At 42.5% G+C, this 24,172-nt stretch overlaps 1 protein-coding gene across 1 annotated transcript in view; it reads left to right on the forward strand.

The window, feature by feature from the left end:
- The window catches only part of EMB (embigin), an 86,963-nt gene that overhangs the window by 25,438 nt on the left and 37,353 nt on the right, over nt 1-24,172 (forward strand). Inside the window, exon 3 of the mRNA XM_056112032.1 lies at nt 11,459-11,797. Within this exon, the coding sequence (XP_055968007.1) occupies nt 11,459-11,797 (339 nt within the window). The remainder of the gene's footprint in view (nt 1-11,458; nt 11,798-24,172) is intronic.

Below are 24,172 nucleotides of genomic sequence, written 5' to 3' on the forward strand. Positions count from 1 at the left end.
TCATGGGAGCTGTTCTACTGGACTCAGATGAAAAAAAGAAGAGTTCCTCAGTATAAATTTTAAATCAACAAATTTATATGAGTATAGGAACTATGAAGTAGTTATAAAATATGAAATCTGGATTTTTGTGCATTTAAAATTCCTGGTAATCAAAGATAAAATACTTTCATTAGAGAACACAGAGAATTCCACCAAGTATGAGATATCACTGTAACCTGAGCATTTTGCCTTCTCATAACAAAGAACCATAAAGCAAGAAGAGGACTAATAATCTTGCCAATCAGGTGAACCTTTCATGGCTCAAGGAGAAAGGAGAGGTGAGTGTTGAGAAAGGCACGCAATGAGAGGCTCAGATCTCTCTGGGATAAGGGTCAATAAGAAAGACTCTGAGTACAAAACTCTGATACCCAAGAGCAGTTGCAGTACACCAGGGATTCTAATTCTTCCTATTAACCTTTTTAATACATTCTATTTCTCACATTTCAATCATAAAAAAAGTTATGATGCATTTGTAGCTACATATGCTGTATTGCAAAGTATATGCCTGATAGAAGAAACTTTAGTTCAGACTAAATATTAATGATAGTGATAGCTCTCTTTTCATTTTAACTATTCTGATGACTGGAAAAAATTTTCCACAAACTAGTTTCTTACACCATAATGTTTTTCAAAACTGTGGTTCTACATTTAACTAGAGCCTCACACATGCACTCTATCACTGAACTCTGTCTCTAGTCAGTAATTCAACAAAATTTTAAGCTTATATAGCCTGCATTTAAAACTGAATTTTGATGTCAATGAAAAGTTGGTCTTTTGGCCTTTGACTCTTTACCTTTATGACTGGATTCCCCATGAGTCAACTGAGTTAATGTGCTAGACGAGTGACATGGTCAAAGGCCCTGTTATTCTAGTCATTTCTAAGCTGGAGGAGCTATCTGTAAAAACTATGCACGCTGAAGTTTGTGTGTTCGCGGGTTCTCTGGATGGCTCTTTCTCACCGCACACGTTCAGTGTTCTTGAGCCCTGTGTGTGGCCTGGATCAGGACAGCTGTTCTCTCTCTCAAGCTTGAGCCCCTCTCACTCTGACTCTGGATCTCTCCCGCCTGGGCCTACAGTCTTAGTTTATATAGCAATCACATAAGGTGGTGACACAAAGGTGGGTTGAACATTAACAAATCAACAAAGAGAGGTAAGACCACTCCTCCAGGAGATTAACTCAAGGATAAAATCGCATCTAAAGAGGTTACTCCAGATTACAAGGAGATCTGCTCAAGGATGGGATCCCAACAAGGGTGTGTTCTTTCCTCAGTTAGTAATCTACTTAAATAGTTGTAATAAATCTACTTCTAATATTTCTAGCAATGTTACTTTTATGAGCACAGTAAGAGATATAAACTTAGTTTGGTTCTTCCTGAGAACATCTCACTATACATTCTGCAGTCCTCAGGCCAGGTTAATCTTCCTAGCCCCAGCAGGGTCCTAGTCTCGTCGTTACTTTTGGATCGTGACAGCATTTGTCCATGATCATGTCTTCAACTTAAAGTTGAGTATTGTGGCGCTTTGGCCTGGCCCATTTCGATGCCAGGGTAGCTCACAGCTTGCCTGGTCCATTCAGTCCCTCGTTGGGACCCTGCTTTTGCAGTGCTAGGAACTAAGGGCAACTGAGTCAAGAAAGAGACACCCAGGAGTAAATATTATTTGGAGTCAATCAACTCCCAAGTTACAAAGCATACTATTAACTGTCTTCCTGTGCCCATACAGAAAGGACATTGCTTTAAGGTAAACTATTCAAAAGACATAAGGAGAGGAGAAAGGCTATATTAACTTATAATACAAGTGCAGTGCCCTGGGATGGGTGTGACCCGATAAATGTAAGCTACCTGAGGAAGAACAAAACAGTGTTATCCTACACTATCAATAACTTATCTCTATTTAAAGAGAACTGTAAAATACAAAACCCCATTCTAATAAAATCCTGACTAATATATTACAAGATCAAGATGACTGCCCTCCAATGTCCTAATGGACCTATCACATCTTCCAGAATGGCAATGGAAAAGATTATCCATGACTTCTACTCAAATCTCTTTGATAGCCATGTCCACTTGCCAACATACCAAATTCCACAGGATGGATATGTCGTTCCCAATGTTCTCCCTTCCGAAATCGACACGCCATTTCATCAGTAAAAAAACGAACAGCACCCGGCCCAGACAAGGTCAGACCTGAACACCTGAAGAACCTGCCATTAGTACTCATCAATATGCTGGCTTGGCTCTTCACACGCTACCTGTCTGAATGCAAGGTTTCATCCCAATGGAAAACCAGCAGGACTGTACTACTGTAAAAGAAGGGAGACATCCAAGACATTGGCAATTATTGCCCGATCTGCCTATTGTCAGTTATCTACAAGTTGTTCACTTGAGTCCTCCTAAATAGGATTGGCAGAACACTAGATGAAGTGCAACCATGCGAACAAGCCTGGTTCCACAAAGGATTCAGCACCATCGACAATATCCACACGATAACCAAGCTCATTGAGGTTTCTCAGGAGTTCAAGATGCCGTTCTGTCTAATGTTCATTGATTTAAAGAAGGCCTTTGATTCTGTTGAGACGGAAGTGGTCATTGAAGCCCTAGCCAATTAGGTAGGGCATTCAAGCTCAATACATCAAGATCCTTCATGAGCTGTATTACGGATTCACTACCAGGATCTCACCATTCTACAAAGAAGTAATCATTGATGTCAAGAGAGGGGTTTGGCAGGGTGATACCATTTCACCAAAACTCTTCAGTGCCACCCTCGAGAACATCATGCAACGACTGGAATGGGAAGGAATGGGAGTGAAGATAAATGGTCGGCAACTACACCATCTCCGCTTTGCTGATGACATTGTTTTAATAACACCAAATATTAGCGAAGCGGCACAAATGCTGGCCGACTTCAATCATGAGTGTGGAAAGGCCGGACTACAGCTGAATCTTACGAAGACAATGTTTGTGAGAAACAGCCTCGTTCCTGACGCCCCATTTGCTCTTAACGGAATGACCATCTCCGTATGCAACAGCTATGTGTACCTAGGTCGAGAAGTCAGCATGACAAATGGTCTGGCACCCGAGCTGCGCAGGAGGAAGAGAGCAGCTTGGAACACCTTCAAGAGCGTCAAAGAAATAGCTAAGAGGATGAAGAACCTCCGGCTCTGGGCACATCTCTTTGATTCTACTGTTCTTCCTGTATTAACATACGCCTCAGAGACCTGGGCCCTATGCAAACAGGAATGAGAACGTTATTAGGGTCTCCCAAAGAGGAATTGAAAGAGCTATGCTTGGAATATCACATTTCACTCAAATGAGAGAAAGAATCCGGACTTCTGACCTCTGTTGACGATCAAGAATCAGGGACGCTGTCTCGTTTGCCAAGGTGTCAAAAATCAGATGGGCTGGTCATGTAATGAGATATAAAGACGACCACTGGACTAGAGCTGTTACCGACTGGATTCCACGGGATGTCAACAGACCGTGTGGCCTCCCACCTACCAGATGGTCAGACTTCTTCATCAAGATCATGAACGATCGGTTTGAGGCTCTTCATGTTCCTAGAGCGAACAGACGCCATTGGGCTACACTAGCATGCGACAGGGACAAATGGAGACATTATTGGCGCCCTCTAGAGCAAATTGATGATTAACGGGAAGTCAAGTGATCAAGTGAATATATTGATTCAACTTTCTCCTGACAGAATCTTAAAACATACTCAGCATACCATCTGACATGTGGTAAAATTTGATTTAAAAGAATTTTGAGTAGGAATAGTGGTCAGATTAAGAAATTCCAGTAAACATAGTTCATTTTGTAATTTTTTTTTTAAAAGACACATGAAAAATGGGAACCATTACTCACTCTTGTCCCAGGGTCTTAAAATGCACCTATACAATCAGGAACAAGGCCCCCTTCTGATAAGTCAGGTCTCTTTCTGACCTGGGATGAGATGAGCTGTCTCAAATGAACATATTAAACTGAGGGAATATTTTCTTTTACTTTGTAAAATAAGCATGTCGGATGGGAGTGGGGAGGACTGGAGTGAATGTTTGACATGTTCACGACTTGCCATTTTTGGAAAGCAAACTTTTCTACTTAAGAGAAAACGCTCACCTTACATAGCATACCTTCCTGCATTGTGGTCAGAACACACTTTTGTATCAAGCATTTGGGCATGTGTAGTAGCCTTACACTAAAAATACACACAGATGAGTAGGACTAATGCAGATATGAGCAGAGCAGAGCTCAGAGATGGGATTAGCGACTAAGGTCAAGGTAGATGGCGTATTGAGACTGGTATCTAATGTTTGACAGAGGAGGCTTCTTAGCAGAGCCGTTCACTGCAGATGGGGTTTGGATGTCACAGACACGTATCCATGGATTCATTTTTCCAACAATTCTGGGTAGAATTTATTAGCTTTTAAGAGATCACTTTGTTTATATTAACATTTCTATGCACATTTTAATGTATATGTGTTATACATTAAATATACAGAGTATATTGTATATACACAGAAAATGAACATAAAATAAATGTGAATTGAACTGTAAATATATGTTACTTATTATTTATTAGACTGGCAAAAGCCCAAAATTAAATTTATTAGTATTGATATAAGGGAATAGGTCTTTTCATTGCTGGTGAAGATGCAAACTAGGATACTTTAAAAGAAAAACATGTCAATTTGGCAATATCTATCTATCTATATCACTGTCACTGTCCTCCTGTTGTTCATCAATTTTCTCGAGCGGGCCCAGTAACGTCTCCATTGGAGACTTTGCTGTTACTGTGTTTGGCATATCGAATACATCACTGGTAGCTTGCCAAACTCTGCCATGCGGGCGAGATACTCTCAGTAGCTTGCTGGGCTCTCTGAGAGGGGTGGAGGAATCGAACTCCGGTCGGCCATGTTGGCTGCTTGCAAGGCAAACGCCCTACTGTTGTGCTATCACTCCAGCTTATATATATATTAAAAACTTTAAATTTTATTTCCACAATTATATAAGAACCACTAAAGAAATTTACAGTGAGAGAATTTGTTCAATTATTTGTAAATGGGAAGAATCAAAAGATTATAGGTGCAGTCAGTTGAGACTTGTGGACTACGTGGCCACACATCTACAAAATGGGACAACATGAGCTTTACAAAGAGGGAAAAGCTACATGAAGTACGTAAACGTACATTTGAATGAGAAAGGTTAGATGTTGAACATGGAGCAGGATGAACAGAGAATGACATTTTCCGTAGGAGATGGCGTATCAGAGCCAAGAATGGATATGGAATATTCCTCAAAGAAGATTAATCACAGTCACAATCTGGGGGAGTTTTCTGGGTCAAGGACACCACAGATTATTTCTCAACAAACACACATTTTAAAGCTTTTACGTTTCAGTTTTCCATTCACCTCTGTGACAACAGCATTTAGGGAGTGAGGTAACAGACACAAAACATGAGTATGGCATGATGCATGAATAGGTGAGCTGACATGCACACAGATATGGGTGGCAGAGAAGGCACTCTCAAAGGGAAACAATCGAAGAGAATGTTTTGGATAAAGGAGTACATACATATTGAAATAAGGATCAGGACTCTCTCAGCTGTGCTCAGGGCTTACTCCTGGCTCTGTGCTCAGGGATCACTCTAGGTAGGCTAAGGGAACTACTGAGGTGCTGGAGATCAAAATCAGGTCAGACTTATGCTAAATAAGTATCTCGCTGGTTGTATTATCTCTCCCGCCCCATTTTCAAAACATGTAAAAAAATAAAGTAAAATAAAATAATCAGAGGTCAAGTTAATGAGGCACACAAAGTTTTGGGAGAACTCCAAGTATTTGGTGATGAGTGGAGTTTGGGTGTGGAAATATGTTGAAAGCTAAGTATGAGTTATGTAAGGTCCAGATCATAAAAGGATTTTTGATATTTGATATTTTCCTCACAGCAAAGACAAGGGGATCAAAAGAGTATCCTTTATGGAGAAAGAATTGGATTTCCAATATACAGTGTAAGACTATTACTGTAAGTTAAAGCAGGACACAGAAAGTTCTGGAACACACAGGACTATATTCCACTACCATTAACCAAAACAGTGGCACTATAACTGATCTTTATTCTTCTTAATGTTTTACGTAGGTCTCAAGGTAGGCATCTCAAGGACAGGACAACAGCTCAATGATATCATCAACAACCAGGTGTCTATTTTCTTTCTGCTCTGAAATAATTGGAAAACTTTGCTTGTCATAAAAATGGTTGCCAAGTTTCCACCACCAAGCCTAGCAGCATAGCTGTACTCAAGGTAGGAAGGAGGATAAAGGTGGAGCAAAACCTACAGTTAAATTTTCAGACACTGACACAATAGAATTTCCTAATCATGTATTTCTCAAAATGTATTCCTGCTGTTAAGAAATATATATATTTATATATATGTGTATGAATTCAATACTCATACATTGTATAGGCATATATAGTATGCATAGATACAGGTATGTTTATGTATTTACATATACACACATATGAGGAGGAAGTATATCTATACATATGTACATATGTATAGATATATACACACATATATATACATATATATACATATATACATATATTTCTTCTTTCCAGATAAAGAAAGTAATTAACTCTTACTCATATCCCCCAAATGATACAATATGGCAATAGTTAGGACACTTTTAATCTTATTTACTTTAAAACTAATGACTACAAGTAATTCTTTTCCTTTCCATATCTACTTCTGACCTAGTTAGAAGTATTTTTTTATAATGTAACTATAATCACATCAGATAGGAGGGGGTTTCCCCATATTTGGTTTCTGTTGCTGATAAAAATTACCAGAAACTTGTTGGCTTAACACCAACTCATTCCTCCTGTGGACCCAGGGATTGAAGGTGCAGGCACAGTTAATCTTGTCCTTTTCCTAGTCTCTCTCATCGGACTGCAGTGAGGGTGTTGACTTGGGCAATGATCTGACTGACATTTAGGGGCTTCTTCCAGTTTAGTTTCACTGTTCTCTGTTGTTGGTAGAATTCCATGCCTTTGGGCTGTCGGACAGAATATTCAACTCCTAGAAGTCGCTCCTGGCTATAGACAGTTAGTTTATAGTGACAATTTGCTTCTCCCAGATAAGCAGGACCTCCCTCCCTCGACCAAACTCACATCCTCCCCCTTCCTCCCTCTAGCTGATATAAAATAGTTATGTCAGATGTAACATATCCCAAGGTACTAACCACCCCATCACATTCACAGGTCACCCTCATTCAGAGGAACGAGGGTACTCCCATTCAGATGGGAGCAGCCCCAGAATTTTGCCTACCATATCCTATGACTAATTTATCTAATTTTAGATTTTTTGTTTATCACTAGAAGCCACTAACAAATTCTTACTTTTATTTTAAACACTCAGGGTACCTGTCTCACAATTTTTCCTCCAATACATTTTAAATCAAACATCATTTTCAATATGAGGTAGGTCATATATGTTCCTACTCTTATTTTCTTACCTTACCAGGATCTTGTCAATTGCTACCTATATCCTAATAAAATCCATAAATAGATTTTTTGTCTGTTTAGTTTTACTTTACTTGGGGGCCACATTTAGTGGTGCTCAGGGGTTACTCCTGACTCTGCATTCAGGAATCATGCCTAGTGGTGCTCAGGGAACCATATGGGCTGCTGGGGATTGAACCTGGGTTGGCTGCATGTAAAGCAAGTGCCTTAACCATTGTTCTGTTGTCCCTGCCCTCAAAATTATTATATAGAATTTATGGGACCATTTTAACAACTTAAACAAGTTTTAAGAAAAAAAGAGAAAAACCCTTTTTCTATACTGATTTCCAGCTTTGCTTTTTAAAGAGTACACAATATGTACAAAGTTTTCAGATTCAAAAGGAAATATGAAGACTTAAAGAACTCTAGGTAGTGAAAATAATCGTAATGTAGTTAAATTGGGCAGATAACGATATAATCACATAGCGAGTGGAGTAATGATAAAATATTTAAATGGAAACTCAAGTCAGCATTGGAGGTCAAATCTCAAGACTATAAATTATTACTATGGTGACACAAATTAACCCAAATTTAGTGGCTTTGGACAAGTCGTATGCCTCACAACTGTGTGGGCCTGGAGTCCTGGCCAAGTCAACTGCGTTCTTGAGCTGCAAGGGGCGTTCACTTCCATCTCCTGTGACACTCAGCCTTGGCTGCAGGAGCTGAGAAGGGGTTCCTCCCATCCACAGCACTGCCTTTCTCTTTCCACACAGCATCTTGGTGGTGTGGCCTGTTTGGGCTTCTCACAGGGCAGAGCAATAGCACAGTGGGTAGGGCGTTTTGCCTTGTGCATGGCCGACCTGGGCTCGATTCCTCTGTCCCTCTCGGAGAGCCCGGTAAGCTACCAAGAGTATTCCGCCCGCATGGCAGAGCCTGGCAAGCTCCTCGTGGCGTATTCGATATGCCAAAAACAGTAACAAGTCTCACAATGGAGACGTTACTGCTGCCCACTCGAGCAAATTGATGAACAACGGGAGGACAGTGCTACAGTGCTATATAGTAAATATACAATAAACAATTAGTATGTTATTTATAAAAGCTCCTATAAACAATATTTAGCAGAGTGGACACCTACAGTGCTATGGTGGCCTCAGGGTACTTATAATTTCTTCTTTCTGTTCTTGTAAGCACACAAGAAAGGAAACAGATCTGGTTGTGGTCCATTCAGAACAATCCCACAGCATTACTTTGACCTGTTCAGTCGGGCTGGGGACTCATCAGATCAAGGGAAGGAAACAGGGTCCATTATTTCCTTCAACACACCTCAGTGGAAGAGGTTATTGCACAAAGCATCTGTGATCATGTTTGAATCAACCTGGAGGGAACACTCAGCAGGACCAGACAGGTCAGAAAAATCTTTTCAAAAAACTAAAGGGTATTATTATGCTGAGGAAAGTTAGTGGAAAGGAAAGGGATAGACAGAGAACAATCTCTCCTTATGAGATACTTAAAGATACACAGCAAGGTAGCAACAAAAGGCCAAAGGCAACACTTAAGAGAGCTAATCCACAAAAGCATGGGAATTGGAACCTTGGGGCAGGGAGGTGAATACATTGATGATGGGTGTGGTATTGGAATTATGTATGAGGGGAAACCAACATTAACAATATTGTAAATTCGGAACCAACCTTCAATCCATAAAAAATGGTGTTATACTAATATTGATAATGATGATGATGATAAACAAAAACAAAACAAACAAACAAACAAACAAACAAACAGCTGTTCAGGGAATGGAGAACCTAAACTGGGTTTTAAAGATTATGGAGCATTTGAGAAACTGGAGTAGGGTTAAGGCCACAAAACATTAAACAACCATATATAAATCAGTAACAATAGAGAAAGACTTTGAAAAGACTTTCAAAACAAGAGTTTTATTTCTTTCACAATTGACTTGGTTAACCACAAAATAACCAAAGGTATCCGTCTCAATTCAAGTCTTAGTCCCTCTTTCCTGCTTTGAAAGCAAACAAAATAAAACACGACTTTAATTTAGAATTAAAAAAAAAAAAGTGGTCAGCTTCTCTAAAGAAAGGTGAATTTGAGCATGAGGACTAATTGGGGAAGGTCAGTGAGAGTTCAGGCTGCTTTGGAGAGTCTTTTCTGTTAAGACTCACAGGATAGGAGGAAGTGTTTGTAGGAAGACCTGACTTGAAGCCAGGCAGCAAGAACTGGGTGTGTTTTAGCAACCACAGATCAAGCAATCTGGATTTGGCAAGTGTAGCCAAAGTCTTCCCAGGGTTACAATGTAGAAGTTTCAGTCCTCGCCTGTCTCTCAGACCACTGTGCTCAGGAAAGCTTAATAATTAAAGGCAGAAATTTCTGAGAAGCAGCTTACTTTAGATTTGAAGTTTAGAGATAAAAAGCTTTCTAGATTTATTACATGTATCTCTTTACCAGACCTGCAAATGTGTTTTGCTGGGTATTTTGTTGCTTATTTTCAGTGAAGGAGTTAGAGTGGTGTTAAAATGTAGGCGGTTGTACAAAACTACTACCCACCTCCCCCCACCCCTCACCAAAGTGCCCTGGACCCTCACCCACTATTCTTTGTTTTTTTTTTTTATCTGATCTTCCTTCATCCACCCTGCTGTTTGATAACTGATACTGTTTTCAAGGGTTTGTCATTGTTCAGTCCTTTCTATTCTTTTATTTGGACTCTGTGTTCCACAGATGAGTGAGGTCACGGGCGTTTGTCCTTCCTCTGACTTATTTCGCTTAACATGATACCCTCTAATTCCATCTAGGACATGCAAACTATTTTGAAGCTGGTGCCTGCCCTTGATGTTGCTTAGTGAATTGTGTGTCATATTTAGTCAACACAATTTAAATACCCTACGATCTCTTCTAAGGCTTATCTATATAATATTAACTCAGAAACTGAGAAAAATTTAATAGCAAGTAGAAACTAAAAATCATTTCCAACTAATGTGAATATAGTTTTCTCTTAGCACTCTTTCAGCATTTCAATTTTCAAAAATAATATCTAGCTTAATTTTTTTTTCTATTTTGGACAGTGACATGTTTTGAATTTAAGAAAACCTAATCTGAGGGCTAGGGCCCTGGGTTCAATTCCTCGCACAGCAAAACAAAAAACGCAGACTCCTCACTCTGCTCTTCTCCCTGATAACACCCCTCCCAATAAAAGAAATGATTCGAAATCAGATGGAGAGGGAACAAAAATCACGAGAAATATTTGCACCAAAGTCTTTCAACGTGTTAACAACGACCTATAGAATGACCTAACCTTACTACTCTTTTCTGCTCAAGTGTAGTACTCCAACAAAGCTCCTGCTTCCAGCCCTTTGGTTTTATTTTAATTAAAAGCAGTTCGAATTGCAGGCAGCCTTGCTGGGTGAGTGAGAGCACCATCTCAAACAGCGTGGGAGCTCTGGAAAGCCTGGTCACAGGGACCGGTGCGGTTTACACTGTATCTGCTTTCGGTAGTTTTTGTTTCTTGAGCGCTAGGCGGCTCCTTAAAAATTGTTAGGCAAGCAAACAAAGGGGAAAGAAAAACAGCACTCCGTGGGGCCTTGGGACTGAGAATCCTTAATCTGGAGAGAACCGGTTAAACCTTCAGAGACTGAGGGAGGGTGTGCGCGATTGGTCGGTTCGAAAGGTTCCTGTAGGATGCAGGGCAGCTCCGAGACCTCCCGCTAGCGCAAACACCCACGTTCCTCCAGGAGCCCCGGGGCACGCGGGACTCGGGGGAGGGGGGCGGATCCAAAGAAGCGTCCTGCACCCTCGCCCCGTCCCATTAGGGCCTGGGGGCCCCGCTCTCGCGCCCCCGTGCAGGCTGGTTGGCACACCCGTATCTCCAGCAGGTGATGGGCTAGCCCTGACGGCTGAGTCCCCTGGCCCGCATCCGCAGCGTCCCGCACCGCACACCCGGGCGGCCGCCGCTCGGGGTCAACCTGGGCGCGTCTCCGGGGGGGCGGGCGTGGCGGCGGCCCCTCCCACTCGGATTCGCCAGCTTGTCCTGCCCCGGGGACTGGCAGCGGGCGGAGGGCGGCCGGCCAGAGTGCGCAGCGACTCTGGTCAAGACGGCGGCGCGCCCGGGGCAGCGTCCGGCCGCCCCGCCGAGCACTCGCCGGCGACATGCGCGCCCTTCCCGGCCTCCGGGGACCCCGCTTGCCGTCGGCCCCGCCGCTGCTCCTCCTGGGCCTCCTGGGAGCCCTGCGCCCCGGCCGGGCCGACGACCTCCCCGCAGGTGTGCAGGGTGCGGGGACGAGAAGGGGCGCGGGGGGAGTGGGGGCGGGCGGACTCCGCTTCTCCTGGGCCACTCTGGGAGGGCCCCAGCGTCCGGGACGAGCAGCGGCCGCGGGTCCGGGGCATTCGCAGGCAGGTAGATCTGGGGCTTTCCTCGACGTGGGCCGCGGGGTGCGTGCGGACGCGCGGGAGAGAGCCGAACGAGGCGCTGCTGGGGCTCTAGTGGCAGGACTCGAGCAAAGCTCGGGACCCGCGGCTCATCCCCTTCTCTCGAATTCGCACTAAGGTCAATCCCGACCGACCACCTATTGGCGGGCTGGCTCGGAGGGGAATGCTTGCAGCCGTGTAGAAAGAACAAAGACCGAACACCAAAGCCCGCAGCGCTTAGGAGTATGGATGCTCGTAGACGCCTATGCATGCGTGTGCGTGTGCGTGTGCGTGTGCGTGTGTGTGCGCGCGCGCCCGTCTGTGCGTGTCTGTGTGTCGTTTACACCGGGGACCTTGAGAAGGAGGGTGTTTGTTGTTGTTCAGACACTTTAGAAGAAGAATGTCTGTGCAGCGCATTAAAAAACAACCCCACCACTGTCACTAAACCCTGTCATCTTGCCCTGACTTTGTGATTGACTCTGCCACACCCTTGTTACTTCGGTGTCACATCCTCCTGGCGCTCCGGGGACCATGTGGTGCTGGGATCAAATCTGGGGCTTCTACTTCAGCCCTTTGGTTATCCCCCTGACCCCTCTTATTTTTATGTGATTTTTTTTTTTTGGACGACCCGGGAGACAGCGACGGGCTCAGGGGACCTCGGGCACTCTGCTTTACTGAGCCACACAGTTCAATGCTTGGCCTGCCTGCCGTGCAGTGTTTTGGGGGCATAGCTGTAGTGAGAGCCACCAGAACCACATCCTGCGGGACTGCGGGGGTGAGGCTTCCTGTTACACACAGAGGTGCTGAGGGACTCCAGGATTGCACCCAGAGTGGCTTGATGGGGCACCCGCAGTGACGGAGTCTGGCGTTGGGGGACAGGAAAGGGGGCTCACACATGTAGACTAGTGCTCCAGCCCTCTGAGCTATCGAAGTAGTTAATAATTAGTTTATGTTGAAAGAACTAAGGGAAAGTATTCTATCCAAACTATTTTCTTTCTAAACGAGTTAATAAATCTCAAATGTGTTCGCTGCCAAATAGGGTAATAGTCTTTCTAGTTGGCAAATATCAGTAATTAAATTGTGATGTTATTAGACACAAAAATTTCAGCCTTTCATAAAAATGGATTTTCATGAGCTTGTAACAGGAAAGTATTTTTCTTTCTGGAGCATATTATAAACATGGGGGAAAGGATACAGTTAGTTATCTAAAAATTATTTTAAAGGGCCGGAGCAATAGCACAGCGGGTAGGGTATTTGCCTTGCAAGGGCCAACTCAGTTCGATCCTCGGCATCTCATATGGTCCTGGAGCACCGCCTGGAGTGATTCCTGAGTGCAGAGCCAGGAGTAACCCCTGACCACCACTCGGTGTGACCCAAAAGCAAAAATAAACAAATAAATAAAAATTATTTTAAAACTATCCTTTGTTGTGAATGACTTGAATCAAACATTTTTTTGAGGAGGTCACACCCAGCGATACTCAGGGATTACTCTTGGCGGGGCTTGGGGGTGGAAGTGGGGCATACAACCATATGGGATGCCATGGTTCCCTGGCTTAGTCCCGTGCAAAGCAAATGCCCAACCCTGTTAATCGTCGATTGCCTCGAGCAGGCCCCAGTAACGTCTCTTTCATCCTAGCCCTGAGATTATATTCACGGCTCTTTAGGAGAATGAGACCCATCATTGTTACTGGTATTTGGCATATTTGGTAGGCCACGGGGAGTTTGCCAGACTCTGCCCTGTGGGCAGGCTACATTCGATAGCCTGCAAGTTTGTCCAAAATGGGAATGAGACAATAAGATGTCATAAAAAAATGTTCTGATAACCGCGGCTGCGCGGTTCCGGGATCTGGATTTTATAGTCTCTGAGTCTTGGCCGCTGATGGGATTACACGGCGCCAGGGGGCCAGGTGGTGGGTGTGACCCCCGCCTACTGAAATTTAGAGGATCTGGGTGGAAGATGCTCGACTCCAAATCGAGTAGGCTTGGAGGTCTCGGCCCCGGAACCCGCGTGGCTTTGTCCCTCTGCCAGTACCTTCATGTGTGCGGAGAGTGGTCTCAGCATGGTGGTGGCTGGTCCTGGAGGTCTTCGGCTGCCGTAGCCCTGGTCGGGGCGGGGAGGAAAGCTCAACCCGCTCCCCTCCAAGGGACTCCGGGAAGGAACACCCAGGCGCGGGGGCAGAGACTGCACTGTTCTATAGTACAATGCCCAACCCATTGTACTATAATCCTGGCCACAAATAAATTTTGGATTAGTTCCACTTCTAAATTTCCGTTCCCACTATCTAGCCACCCATCTCTGTCATTCACATGACTCAAAGAATTGTCAAGAATATGTTTGTTGCCTCCGTCTTAAAAACCAACTGTCTCTGATTGATCCTTCCCAGACCCCCAGTCTTTCCTCTCAGAATATACTCAAGAAATGTGTATTTTATGAGGTTAGTTCGAGAACTTTAATTCTGGACTTGGCTATTTATCAGGAAAGGGAGCTTTAAGAATTACAACTATCTGGATCTTGTTCTCAGTCATTCCAGATCTGTTTGATCTGTAATTCAGCCTACACGCCAGAAAGTTTGAAAGCCCTAATGTGGTTTTAATCTTGTGATCCTAAGGAAGTTGAAGACTATTTTTTTTAATTGATAAGCTGCTCTTAGGTAGATGCTTGAAAGTGTAAGTGTATTTTGGGGCTTTGTTCTCTTGAAATATGGGGATCAGATTTACTTTGAGATTTCAGAACAGATACCAAAAGAAGAAAACAATGTAGGAAATGAAAATGTGGTAAGTTCACAAAGATATATGTTAATAGGACTATATATATATATATACAACCCTATTAAATACATATAATCCTATTTATATACATCTTTGTGAATTTATTAAGAGATATATATTAAATGTCTATATACAGAGGGCTGGAGCGATAGCACAGCGGTAGGGCGTTTGCCTTGCATGCAGCCAACATGGCCGACCCGAGTTCAATTCCTCCGCCCCTCTCAGAGAGCCCGGCAAGCTACCGAGAGTATCTCGCCCCCACGGCAGAGCCTGGCAAGCTCCCCGTGGCGTATTCGATATGCCAGACACAGTAACAACAAAGTCTCCAATGGAGACGTTACTGGGCCCACTCGAGCAAATCGATGAACAACGGGAGGACAGTGATACAGTGATACAGTGATATACAGAGAGAGAGGGGGATAGAGAAAATTCTATTCTTTCTGTTCCCTTTAAGCTTCAATGATGGGATAATGTGCTAAAAAAATGCAAGAAGTGAGCATCTCCTTAGAAGACAGAATGAGAACTGTAAGACCCACACATCTTGTCTATAGATCCTGTAGATTCTATATTCTTCATGGTATTCTGTTTTCTTTTTGCTACAGGATACTGTGAAATTCTGTGGCAAATTTTAATCAGTGTTTCGAACTACTTGGAAATAGGTGTCCTATAAATCTCAGTTCTTGGGCCAGATTTTAATAACAAAAGTATTTATAATTTATCCACCTACTTAACTTGCACCCACAGGTGCTGAGGGGCCTCCAGGGTGCTAGCCATTGCATTGTGCAGCGTGTAGCCCTGCGGGTTAGCATTTATTATCCTTTACAGAAGGAAATTGAAATTTAGGAAGGTTAAGTAAGGGTTCAAGGCAGGGAATTTAGCATTGTTCAGCGTGACTCTAAATTCACTATTTGTCTTCATGAGCTCGCTCTCCTGTAAGTTTGGAGAGCATCCAGTTACGTAGTTGCAGAACCAGAGGTTTGTATATTTGTAAATATATATAATGCTGGGTCATTATATAGATGTATGTGTATATATATGTATGTATTGTTATATTTACATTGTGTGAAAATGTTTGTGTATTATTTATTTTGGTGGTTTGGGGCCACGCCTAGCGGTACTCAGGACTTTTCTGGCTCTGAGCTCAGGGATCACTGGCTCTCTGGGAAACCAAAGCATTGCCAGGGATTGAACCCAGGTTGGCCACTTATAGGGCAAGTCTCTACTGGCTCCAGGGTGTTTGTAGTCTTTACTCTGTCCACTTAGAAGGAGAAGTGAGCTCTCATACTGCTGGATATACCTAGCACCCAGTTTTTGGTTCTATTTCCTTTCTTCATTAGTAGTAACCAAGAATTTTTGGGAAAATGGCTGATTTCAGGATTGTGGAGGGAAATTTGAAGATAAGCTTAGGAACAGCTGTGTCAAAATGCAATCAAGCGACAAAGAATGATAGATTGAGAAAAAGATAAAGAAATCAGTGTGAATGGAGCTCCCATGGGGCAAACCTGGGACAAATTGAGTATCAAAAAGTAGTAAAAATTCTATGAATAACACTGATACTAGTACATCTATGGAATAATGTCCATTAAATAAGTAGGAATTCAAGAATATTTCCTGGCATATGATTAAATGAACCAATTGAAAGATGTATGTGGCACAAAAATTTCTAGTTTCAAAGTACCTTCTTACAGATTTCTTCTTAATATAAAAGAAAAAATTAAATTTACAGTGGATATGCCTAGCACACAGATTTTTAAGGAAATGACTAAAATGAAAACTACCAGTAAAGAGAGAAATCTAATAACAATCAGGACTGTATCATCTCTTGTGACATTTCAAATAAAGATACCTACTCCAGAGCTAATTCTGTTAAAACATAACTTCCCTGGAGTTCTCTGCACAATTGTGAACATCAGTTAGGAAGGAAAAGGGGTATACTTGGCCCTTCACTCCTATAGGAAGTCCAACCAGTGAATTCCTCTGAGCCGGTCAGACAGCTTTCCTAGCATACCTGTCTCAAAGCCAAAGCCTGCCCAGCATCCGGATCCTAAAGTCATGTGCTGCCTGTAGGACACGTGCCAATTTTGGAAACGTGTGCAGCAAACCTCAATTAGACATCTGCAGTGTCAGGCCTTGCACAAGTTCCTGGAGCTGAGAGCAGTGTTTCCTGGCAGTAGACAAAGTAGTCACCATCCTCACTGGTGCTTAAGAAGCTCAAATGTGTGACCTTCACCCCCTGATGAGGCTACCTACAGGACAGTCTTAGAGCTTGTGCTCTAATATCAGGAGAGACTCGAACTGTTCTGAAATGAAGAACAGTTGGACATGCAGCTTATGACATGTGATTCTGAGATGGAAACCTCTTGCCAAGTAGACTATAAGAATTTTTGTTGACGCTTAGATGGGGTGTGGAGATGAGAAGTTAAGGCATAAATCATCATTTTAATTGCAGTATTGTCACAGTATGGGACTATATTTTCTGTTGGAAATATACAATATTTTTTGAAGAGGGAGTAGGTAATCAGATTCGCACATAGTTTGGGGGGTGGGGATAAGACTTATTCTGTACTGAAAAGTTTGTCTTTTATTTGAAAAAAAAACTAAAGAAATAGTCTAATTCCTTCAAAGAAAGTTGTGTTAACATAGGAATTGACCCACAAGGATAGTTGACAGTTATCAATAGTATCTAATTGATTTGTATAATCAGGGACCATTTTACAAAGGGTTATTTGTCCTCTAGAAGAAATATTGCAAGTGTTCAGGCTATTTGTTCAAGATTGTGATCTCTGAACTAAACTCATAACACACATGTTGATGTGAAAAAAAGACACATGTTATTAGAATAAATATTGTACCTCTAATAAAACACTGTATCACTGTCATCCCATTGTTCATCGAGTTCAAGTGGGTGCCAGTAACGTCTCCGTTCCTCCTAGCCCTGAGATTTTAGCAGACTCTCCTTACTCAGCTTTCCCAGTGACCATATTGGAGGCTCTTTCGGGGTCAGGAGAATGAGAGGCATTACTGTTACGATTTTTGGCATATTGAACATGCCAAGGGTAGCTTGCCAGGCTCTGTTCAAGCATATTCAAGCATATCAAAATATCTCAAACACTGTATTTTTGGTAAAGAATATTAGATGCTATCTTCAAGAGTGACAATTCTTCTCATTTTGAAAATAGTATATATTGTTCATTTAAAAAGAATATTTCATATAATTTTAACATGAAAAATAGGATAGTAATATTGTTTATCTCAAACTTTTTCATGGAGTTAACTACACTAAAAACTGTAAATAACTTGGTATGGAATCCGTTATATAACATCAGCTCAAAAAATGTTAGTGTCTTATGATGAAAAAAAAAGAGAGATCGTGAAATGGCAATAAGATATCTCACCCAAGAGTGAGTGATCTATTCCAGAAAGACTGGGAATACCAGATAGCAGGGATATAATTAAAAAGCAGCCTTGTCTCATTGTAGGTGGAAATCTCATCTTGTTCAGTGTCTATGGAAAAAAGTATGGAGATTTCTTGAAAAAGAAAGATGTAGCTCCCATATGACCCAGTGTTTCCACTTGTTGACATCTATCCCCAGAAAAGAGATACAAAAATTCAAAAAGATATGTGCATACAGAGTTTTATTATAGCGCCGAGCACAGTGGCCAGGGTGTGGGAGCTACCCAAATGTCTAACGACAGTTAATGGATAAAGCCGTGCTATGTGTCTGTATATCTATATATATATATCCACACACATATGCACACAATGGGACATACTATGCAGCTGTAAGAAAAGATAAAATCTTGCAGTTTGCTGCAACTCAGATGGAAACTGGAGGGAAGCATGTTAAGTGAACTAAGAGAGAGCACCAATACTGGATGGCCTAACTTATCTGTGGAATGTAGAGGAAAAAGATAACAGGCAATAACTAATTATGACAAACCCTGAATCAAGGATTACAGTACTGGGGTTACCAAGTAATATGGAAAGGGTGAAAAGGTTGGGGGGGGGAGGGCTAAAACAGTGAAATAAATTTGCCAGAAAGATATTGGTGGAGGATCTTGTGCTCTCCGGTGATGGTGGGATGTTAAACTGTACATCACGACCATAACTGTTCAAAGCATCCTAAAATGTTGCCCGAACTACAATAATAAATTTAAAGAAAAGAAAAAGTTTTTCAAAGTACACGACATTGTGGTCGTATGAATAATTTATCCCTACTCTGAAGATAGAATCCTTTTCTTTGTAACCTGATAATTGCATATTATGGTTTACTGAAAGGGAAGCTGGATGTTCCATTTAAATTGATCGTGAAGCCCAAAGTATTTTAATGGAATAGCTAAGAGCCTGAAGCTCGATAATAGCTATTCCGCTTTCCTGGTTTGTGTTTTAAAACTCCCACCAGACAATATATTGTCATAAAAAAAGTCCATAAAAGGGTGTGGCAAGAATGGCAAAGAAGAGTGATAAGAAGTGCTTATACGAGGAGCTGGAGTGAGAGGACAGCAAGGAAGGCACTTGCCTTGCACATATGTAGCCAGGATTTAATGCCTGGTACCTGAACCCTGTCAAGAGTGATTGCTGAATGCAGAGTCGGGAGTAAGCCCTGAACATAGCTGGGTGTGATGCAAAAAACAAAGAAGTTTATGCTCAGATGTCTACATATAAATGATGCAGAACAGAACCGTGGGGCCATTCGAAGATGCTGAATTAAAGATGTAAAAATTCATGTTGAAGAATTAAGGTAGAGGTTGTCCTTGTTTAAACTCATGTTGAAGAATTAAGGTAGAGGTTGTCCTTGTCTTCAAATCAGTTTCTCACCTTTAACATTACCGGTATTTGGGACTGAATAATCCTCTGTGGTGGGGTGAATGACACTTTAAAATTTATGTCTGTGTATTAGGCACATTGTCTGTATCTTCTCTTCCAAAGGTAATTCAAGATCTGACCTTATACGAGAGTAGGGGCTTTGCTCAAATGAGGCAGTACTAGGTAAGGAGAGCTTTGAGCCAGTGACTGTGGTCTTTAGAAAGGAAAGGGGCAGGACAGATGGGTACAGAGTGACAACAACCATGGAGAGAGAGAGAGAGAGAGAGAGAGAGAGAGAGAGAGAGAGAGAGAGAGAGGAGAGCGAGACAGACAGAGAGGGTAAGAGAGAGGGAGAGAGAGGAGGGAGGGAGAGGGAGAGAAAAAGAGAGAGATAGATTGGAGAGAAAAAGCCAGAAGCAAGGAAGTGCTGGGGGTTGCCATCAACCACCAGACACTAGAAAGAAGCAACCCTTGGATACTGACTTTCAGCCTCCAGAACCACTTGAGAGAATAAACTTATGGTTTCCTTAAGCTACCTTTGTAGTAATTCCTTATGGTAGCACTAGAAAACGAATAGAACCTTCTAGATGGTAATAGCTTCCACCCCACCCCTTTCTCTGACGAAAGAAAGATCACATTTCTAGTCAAACTTTGCATTTTTACTTTCTTAAGATCCTGAATTTGGCATCACTTTCATTATTAAATCTAATGTAGCTTTGAAACCTAAGTTTTCACACTACCCTTTGAAAATCATTTTATTGCCAAAGTCATATTTTAATTTTTTCAAGGAAAATTGCTTTCATTTAGGAAATATAAAATAGCAAAGTGACTACATAAAACATAGAAATGGGACACTTTGTGACAGAGTGTGCCTGCTACTCCAGAATGAGATGCCCCAAATAGTACACACTCTCACACACACACACACACACACACACACACACACAACATGCACACACACTCACACTTAGACATACACATATATTTCAGCCAAAATAATATATACATGTATGTTAATATCCTGTATATATTTAGGTGACCCAGGTGCTCCTGATGGTTGAGTGCTAGGGTCGAGGATGTGTGATAGTTCAGGACCTGTGGTTCCAGGACCACCTGGGCCACCCCAGTGGTACTAGGAGACCTCTAGACCTGCACCCGGTGATTCTCAGGGAATCATTCAGGGGTTCACTGAGGTCAGCCACATGGCAGTCATATTTTTTGACCCTGTACTATTTTCCGAATTTGCAATTACATATATATTAAAATATTATTCTATATTTCTGTAGGACAAAAATTTTTAAAATAGCTTTACAGAGCTGTGAGCTGAGTCACAGTGTACATTGCTGTAGTCATTAGAGTTCTTGTTTAATTTTTAGAATACTAATCTAAAATTAACCTTATTCATAGATCCCATAGAAAAAATATAAGTTTCATATCTGGATTGTTTTCTATGTTGACCAAAAAAAGTCTGATATATAAGTAGTCTCACCAGGAATTTACTTTTTGAACAAATCTTTTCTCCACAAACTCTCTCTATGGTACGATGTCTAGGAAATAACTTTTACTGCTACCACAGTTATGGATGGGAATAGGAATACTGTATTCCTAGAACTCAAAAGTGGAATTCTGAATGCATTGTTTATAAGTAATGTTTATAATTAGATATTTTAATGATACAGTTCAATCTAATCAAGGCTAAATGGCTTTTAGATCATCCATAGTTATATATAATGCTGCTTCTCTGAGGAAATGTATTCTCAGTTTCAAAATTCAGTTTAAGTAGTTTATATTACTCATTCCTAGATTATTCTGTTTCTGTCATTGATTGCACTCTTACAATGCTGTTGTCAGTGCCAAAATCAAAGTATTTAATGCATATTGCTAACAATACACATGTGGAAGAAAAGGAATATTTTTCCTATCAAAAGCTTTTTCTTACACTTTTCCCTATAGATATCTAGAGTTTCCAAGATGCTAACGCACAATGAAAAATGTTTGGAGGGGGAGGTATGGTGCCACCAGCGGGTCAATCTGTACCTATGAGGCGAGTGCATCAGCAGCCTGATGGCGCCTTCAGACTTCCAGATACCCCAAAATTGCTGCTGTGCCTTTGGCCAGACCCCAAAAACTTGGGGCAAAGTTTGCTAAGAAAGTAAACGGCCAAAAGTTAGGTTTGTGGGAAACACACCCACAAACCACCTTCGGCTCAGCTGTCTAATTGCAGGCATGGCCTCTCTGGTTCCTCATTGAACTGCTTGATGGCCATGATCCCAGAGACTCAGAAACAAATCTCGAAACCCAGCAGCTTTTGGCAGAAATGCGTCCAGTCCCTGCAGTAGGTTACTGGTGCTGGGCCAACCCAGGTAGGGATAGGTTTTGTGCCTTGGCCTGTTCCCCCTGGCGACCCAGTGGCCGTCATCCTTCAGAGGCCACTGGACAGTCAGGTTTGGGCCCCCAGTGATGAGACATGCAGGGCCTCACGGGATGGGGGTGGAGCCGTTCCTGTCCTCCCCACCCCAACGAGACCCCAAATCATCGCCCACGAACGGCCTCTCTGGCTCCTGATCAAGCTGCGTAATGGCCTTGATCCCAGAGACTCAGAAACAAATCTTGAAACACAGCGGCTTTTGGCAGAAATGTGTCCGGACCCTGCAGTAGGAATCTGTCGCTGGGCCACCCCAGTGGGGAAAGGGTGTTTTCACTCCACCTGCTCCCCCTTGGCGGCTCGCTGGCCATCATCCTCCAGAGGCCATTGGACAGTCAGGTCTGGGCCCGCAGTGATGAAACTTGTTGGGCCTCACAGGATGGGGCTGGAGCCGGTCCTGGTCTCCCCATCCCAACGAGACCCCAAGACATCACCCACGAATGGCCTCCCTGGCTCCTGGTCAAGCTGCTCAATGGCCATGATCCCAGAGACTCAGGAGCAAATCTTGAAACTCAGTGGCTTTTGGCAGAAATCTCTCCAGATTTAAGTGTTAAAATTTCGGAATTTCAAAATCACATGGCCCTTCTGCAGCCACGCGACATCATATGTTATTCATAACCAGTAATAGAACACAAATTGTCTACTATTGCCTTATCAGCAGATCTGAGTGTTGGGGTAAAATCTCAAATAATAATGGTGGGTTTGGTGTCGAAATATTGAATGTGATCAAAGTAGAGAGAGGGAATTGTGGAAATCATCTGCCCCACAGGTAGGGGGAGGGTGTGGGATGGGGATATACTAGGGTTTTTGGTGGTGGAGAATGGGCACTGGTGAAGGTACGGGTGTTTCATTGTATGACCGAGACTTAGACCCGAAAGCTTTGTAACTACTCTCACGGTGATTCAATAAATAAAATTATAAAGGTAAAGATAAAAGGTAAAGGCCCTCCCATTGATCGTCGATTTGCTCTAGCGGGCCCAGTAACGTCTCCATTGGAGACTTTGTTGTTACTGTGTCTGACATATCGAATACTCTCGGTAGCTTGCCGGGCTCTCTGAGAGGGGCGGAGGAATCGAACTCGGGTCGGCCATGTTGGCTGCTTGTAAGGCGAATGCCCTACCGCTGTGCTATCGCTCCATGAAAAAAAAAGGAAGGTGGAGTTCATGCACAATTCAATCAGCTAATCAGTGGCTGAATAAATAGCAGTACTCTTACATAAAAAAATTTAAAAAATAAAGTCCATGTAGCCACATTAAAAAAAAAAAGGTATGGAGGGAATTTAGAAGGAATGGTTACTCTATTTTTTTTTTTCGTTTTGAGGCGACACCCCCTGGTGCCTAGGAGTTACTACTTGAGAGCTTGGGGGGCCATATGGGGTGCCAGGAATCAAAGTGGGATCAGCCACATGCAAAGCAAGTATCATATCTGCTTACTATCACTCCTGCCCCAGAATGCTTACTCTTCAATACAAATATAATTGCACTTAGTTTCTTACTCAAATACAAGTATTATATTGAAATCTGATGCAGATTTCTAGTATTATGCATTTTTCTTTCTTTTAATTGGAGTCTCAAAATTGAATATGTATAATAATTCTCTTGATATCATATGAAGAAGATATAATTATTTTTACATGAAAGTACTAATGGCATAGGGCCGTAGAGATATACAGCGATTAAGGCACTGTGTTACATGCAGCTGACCCTGTTTCAACCTCAGACAAAACATTTGGTCCTCTGACCACTGTGTAAACTCAAAAAAGGCACACAGCAGAGGCAGCGGTTCTGTCTCTCCCGCCGCCCGCATTCGGCAGTCTCACCCTGCTTCCCCCACCCCCGAGGAGGATGATGACGATGGGCAGGCGAAGGAAGAAAATGAGGGCCAGGCTGGTTGGTCTTAGTCGCAGTTTATTCCAATCCTCTCTCCATCCACTACAATCTTTCTCTTCTGCCTCCTCTGCTTCTTCCTCCCCCATGCTACTTCATTCTCCTTCTTGGTCTCCCTTCATCCTCCTCTATAATCTGGATTCTGATCCTGATCTCCTTTCTCCTCCTTTTGATCCCCCAGCCCACTCTTACAGTACTGTTAAATCCCAAAACCTGAGGGGTTTGGGTAACAATTACACATAGGTGTGGTCACAAACAATAGGGGTAGAATTCTTTCCCTCAGGGACATCCGCTCCTAGGACAGATCTTCATTATCAGATCAATCCACCTAGAGCAGATTCC

The sequence above is a fragment of the Sorex fumeus genome, unplaced genomic scaffold (genome assembly GCF_029834395.1).
Source record: "Sorex fumeus unplaced genomic scaffold, SorFum_2.1 ptg000015l, whole genome shotgun sequence".
Classification (NCBI taxonomy): Eukaryota; Metazoa; Chordata; class Mammalia; order Eulipotyphla; family Soricidae; genus Sorex; species Sorex fumeus.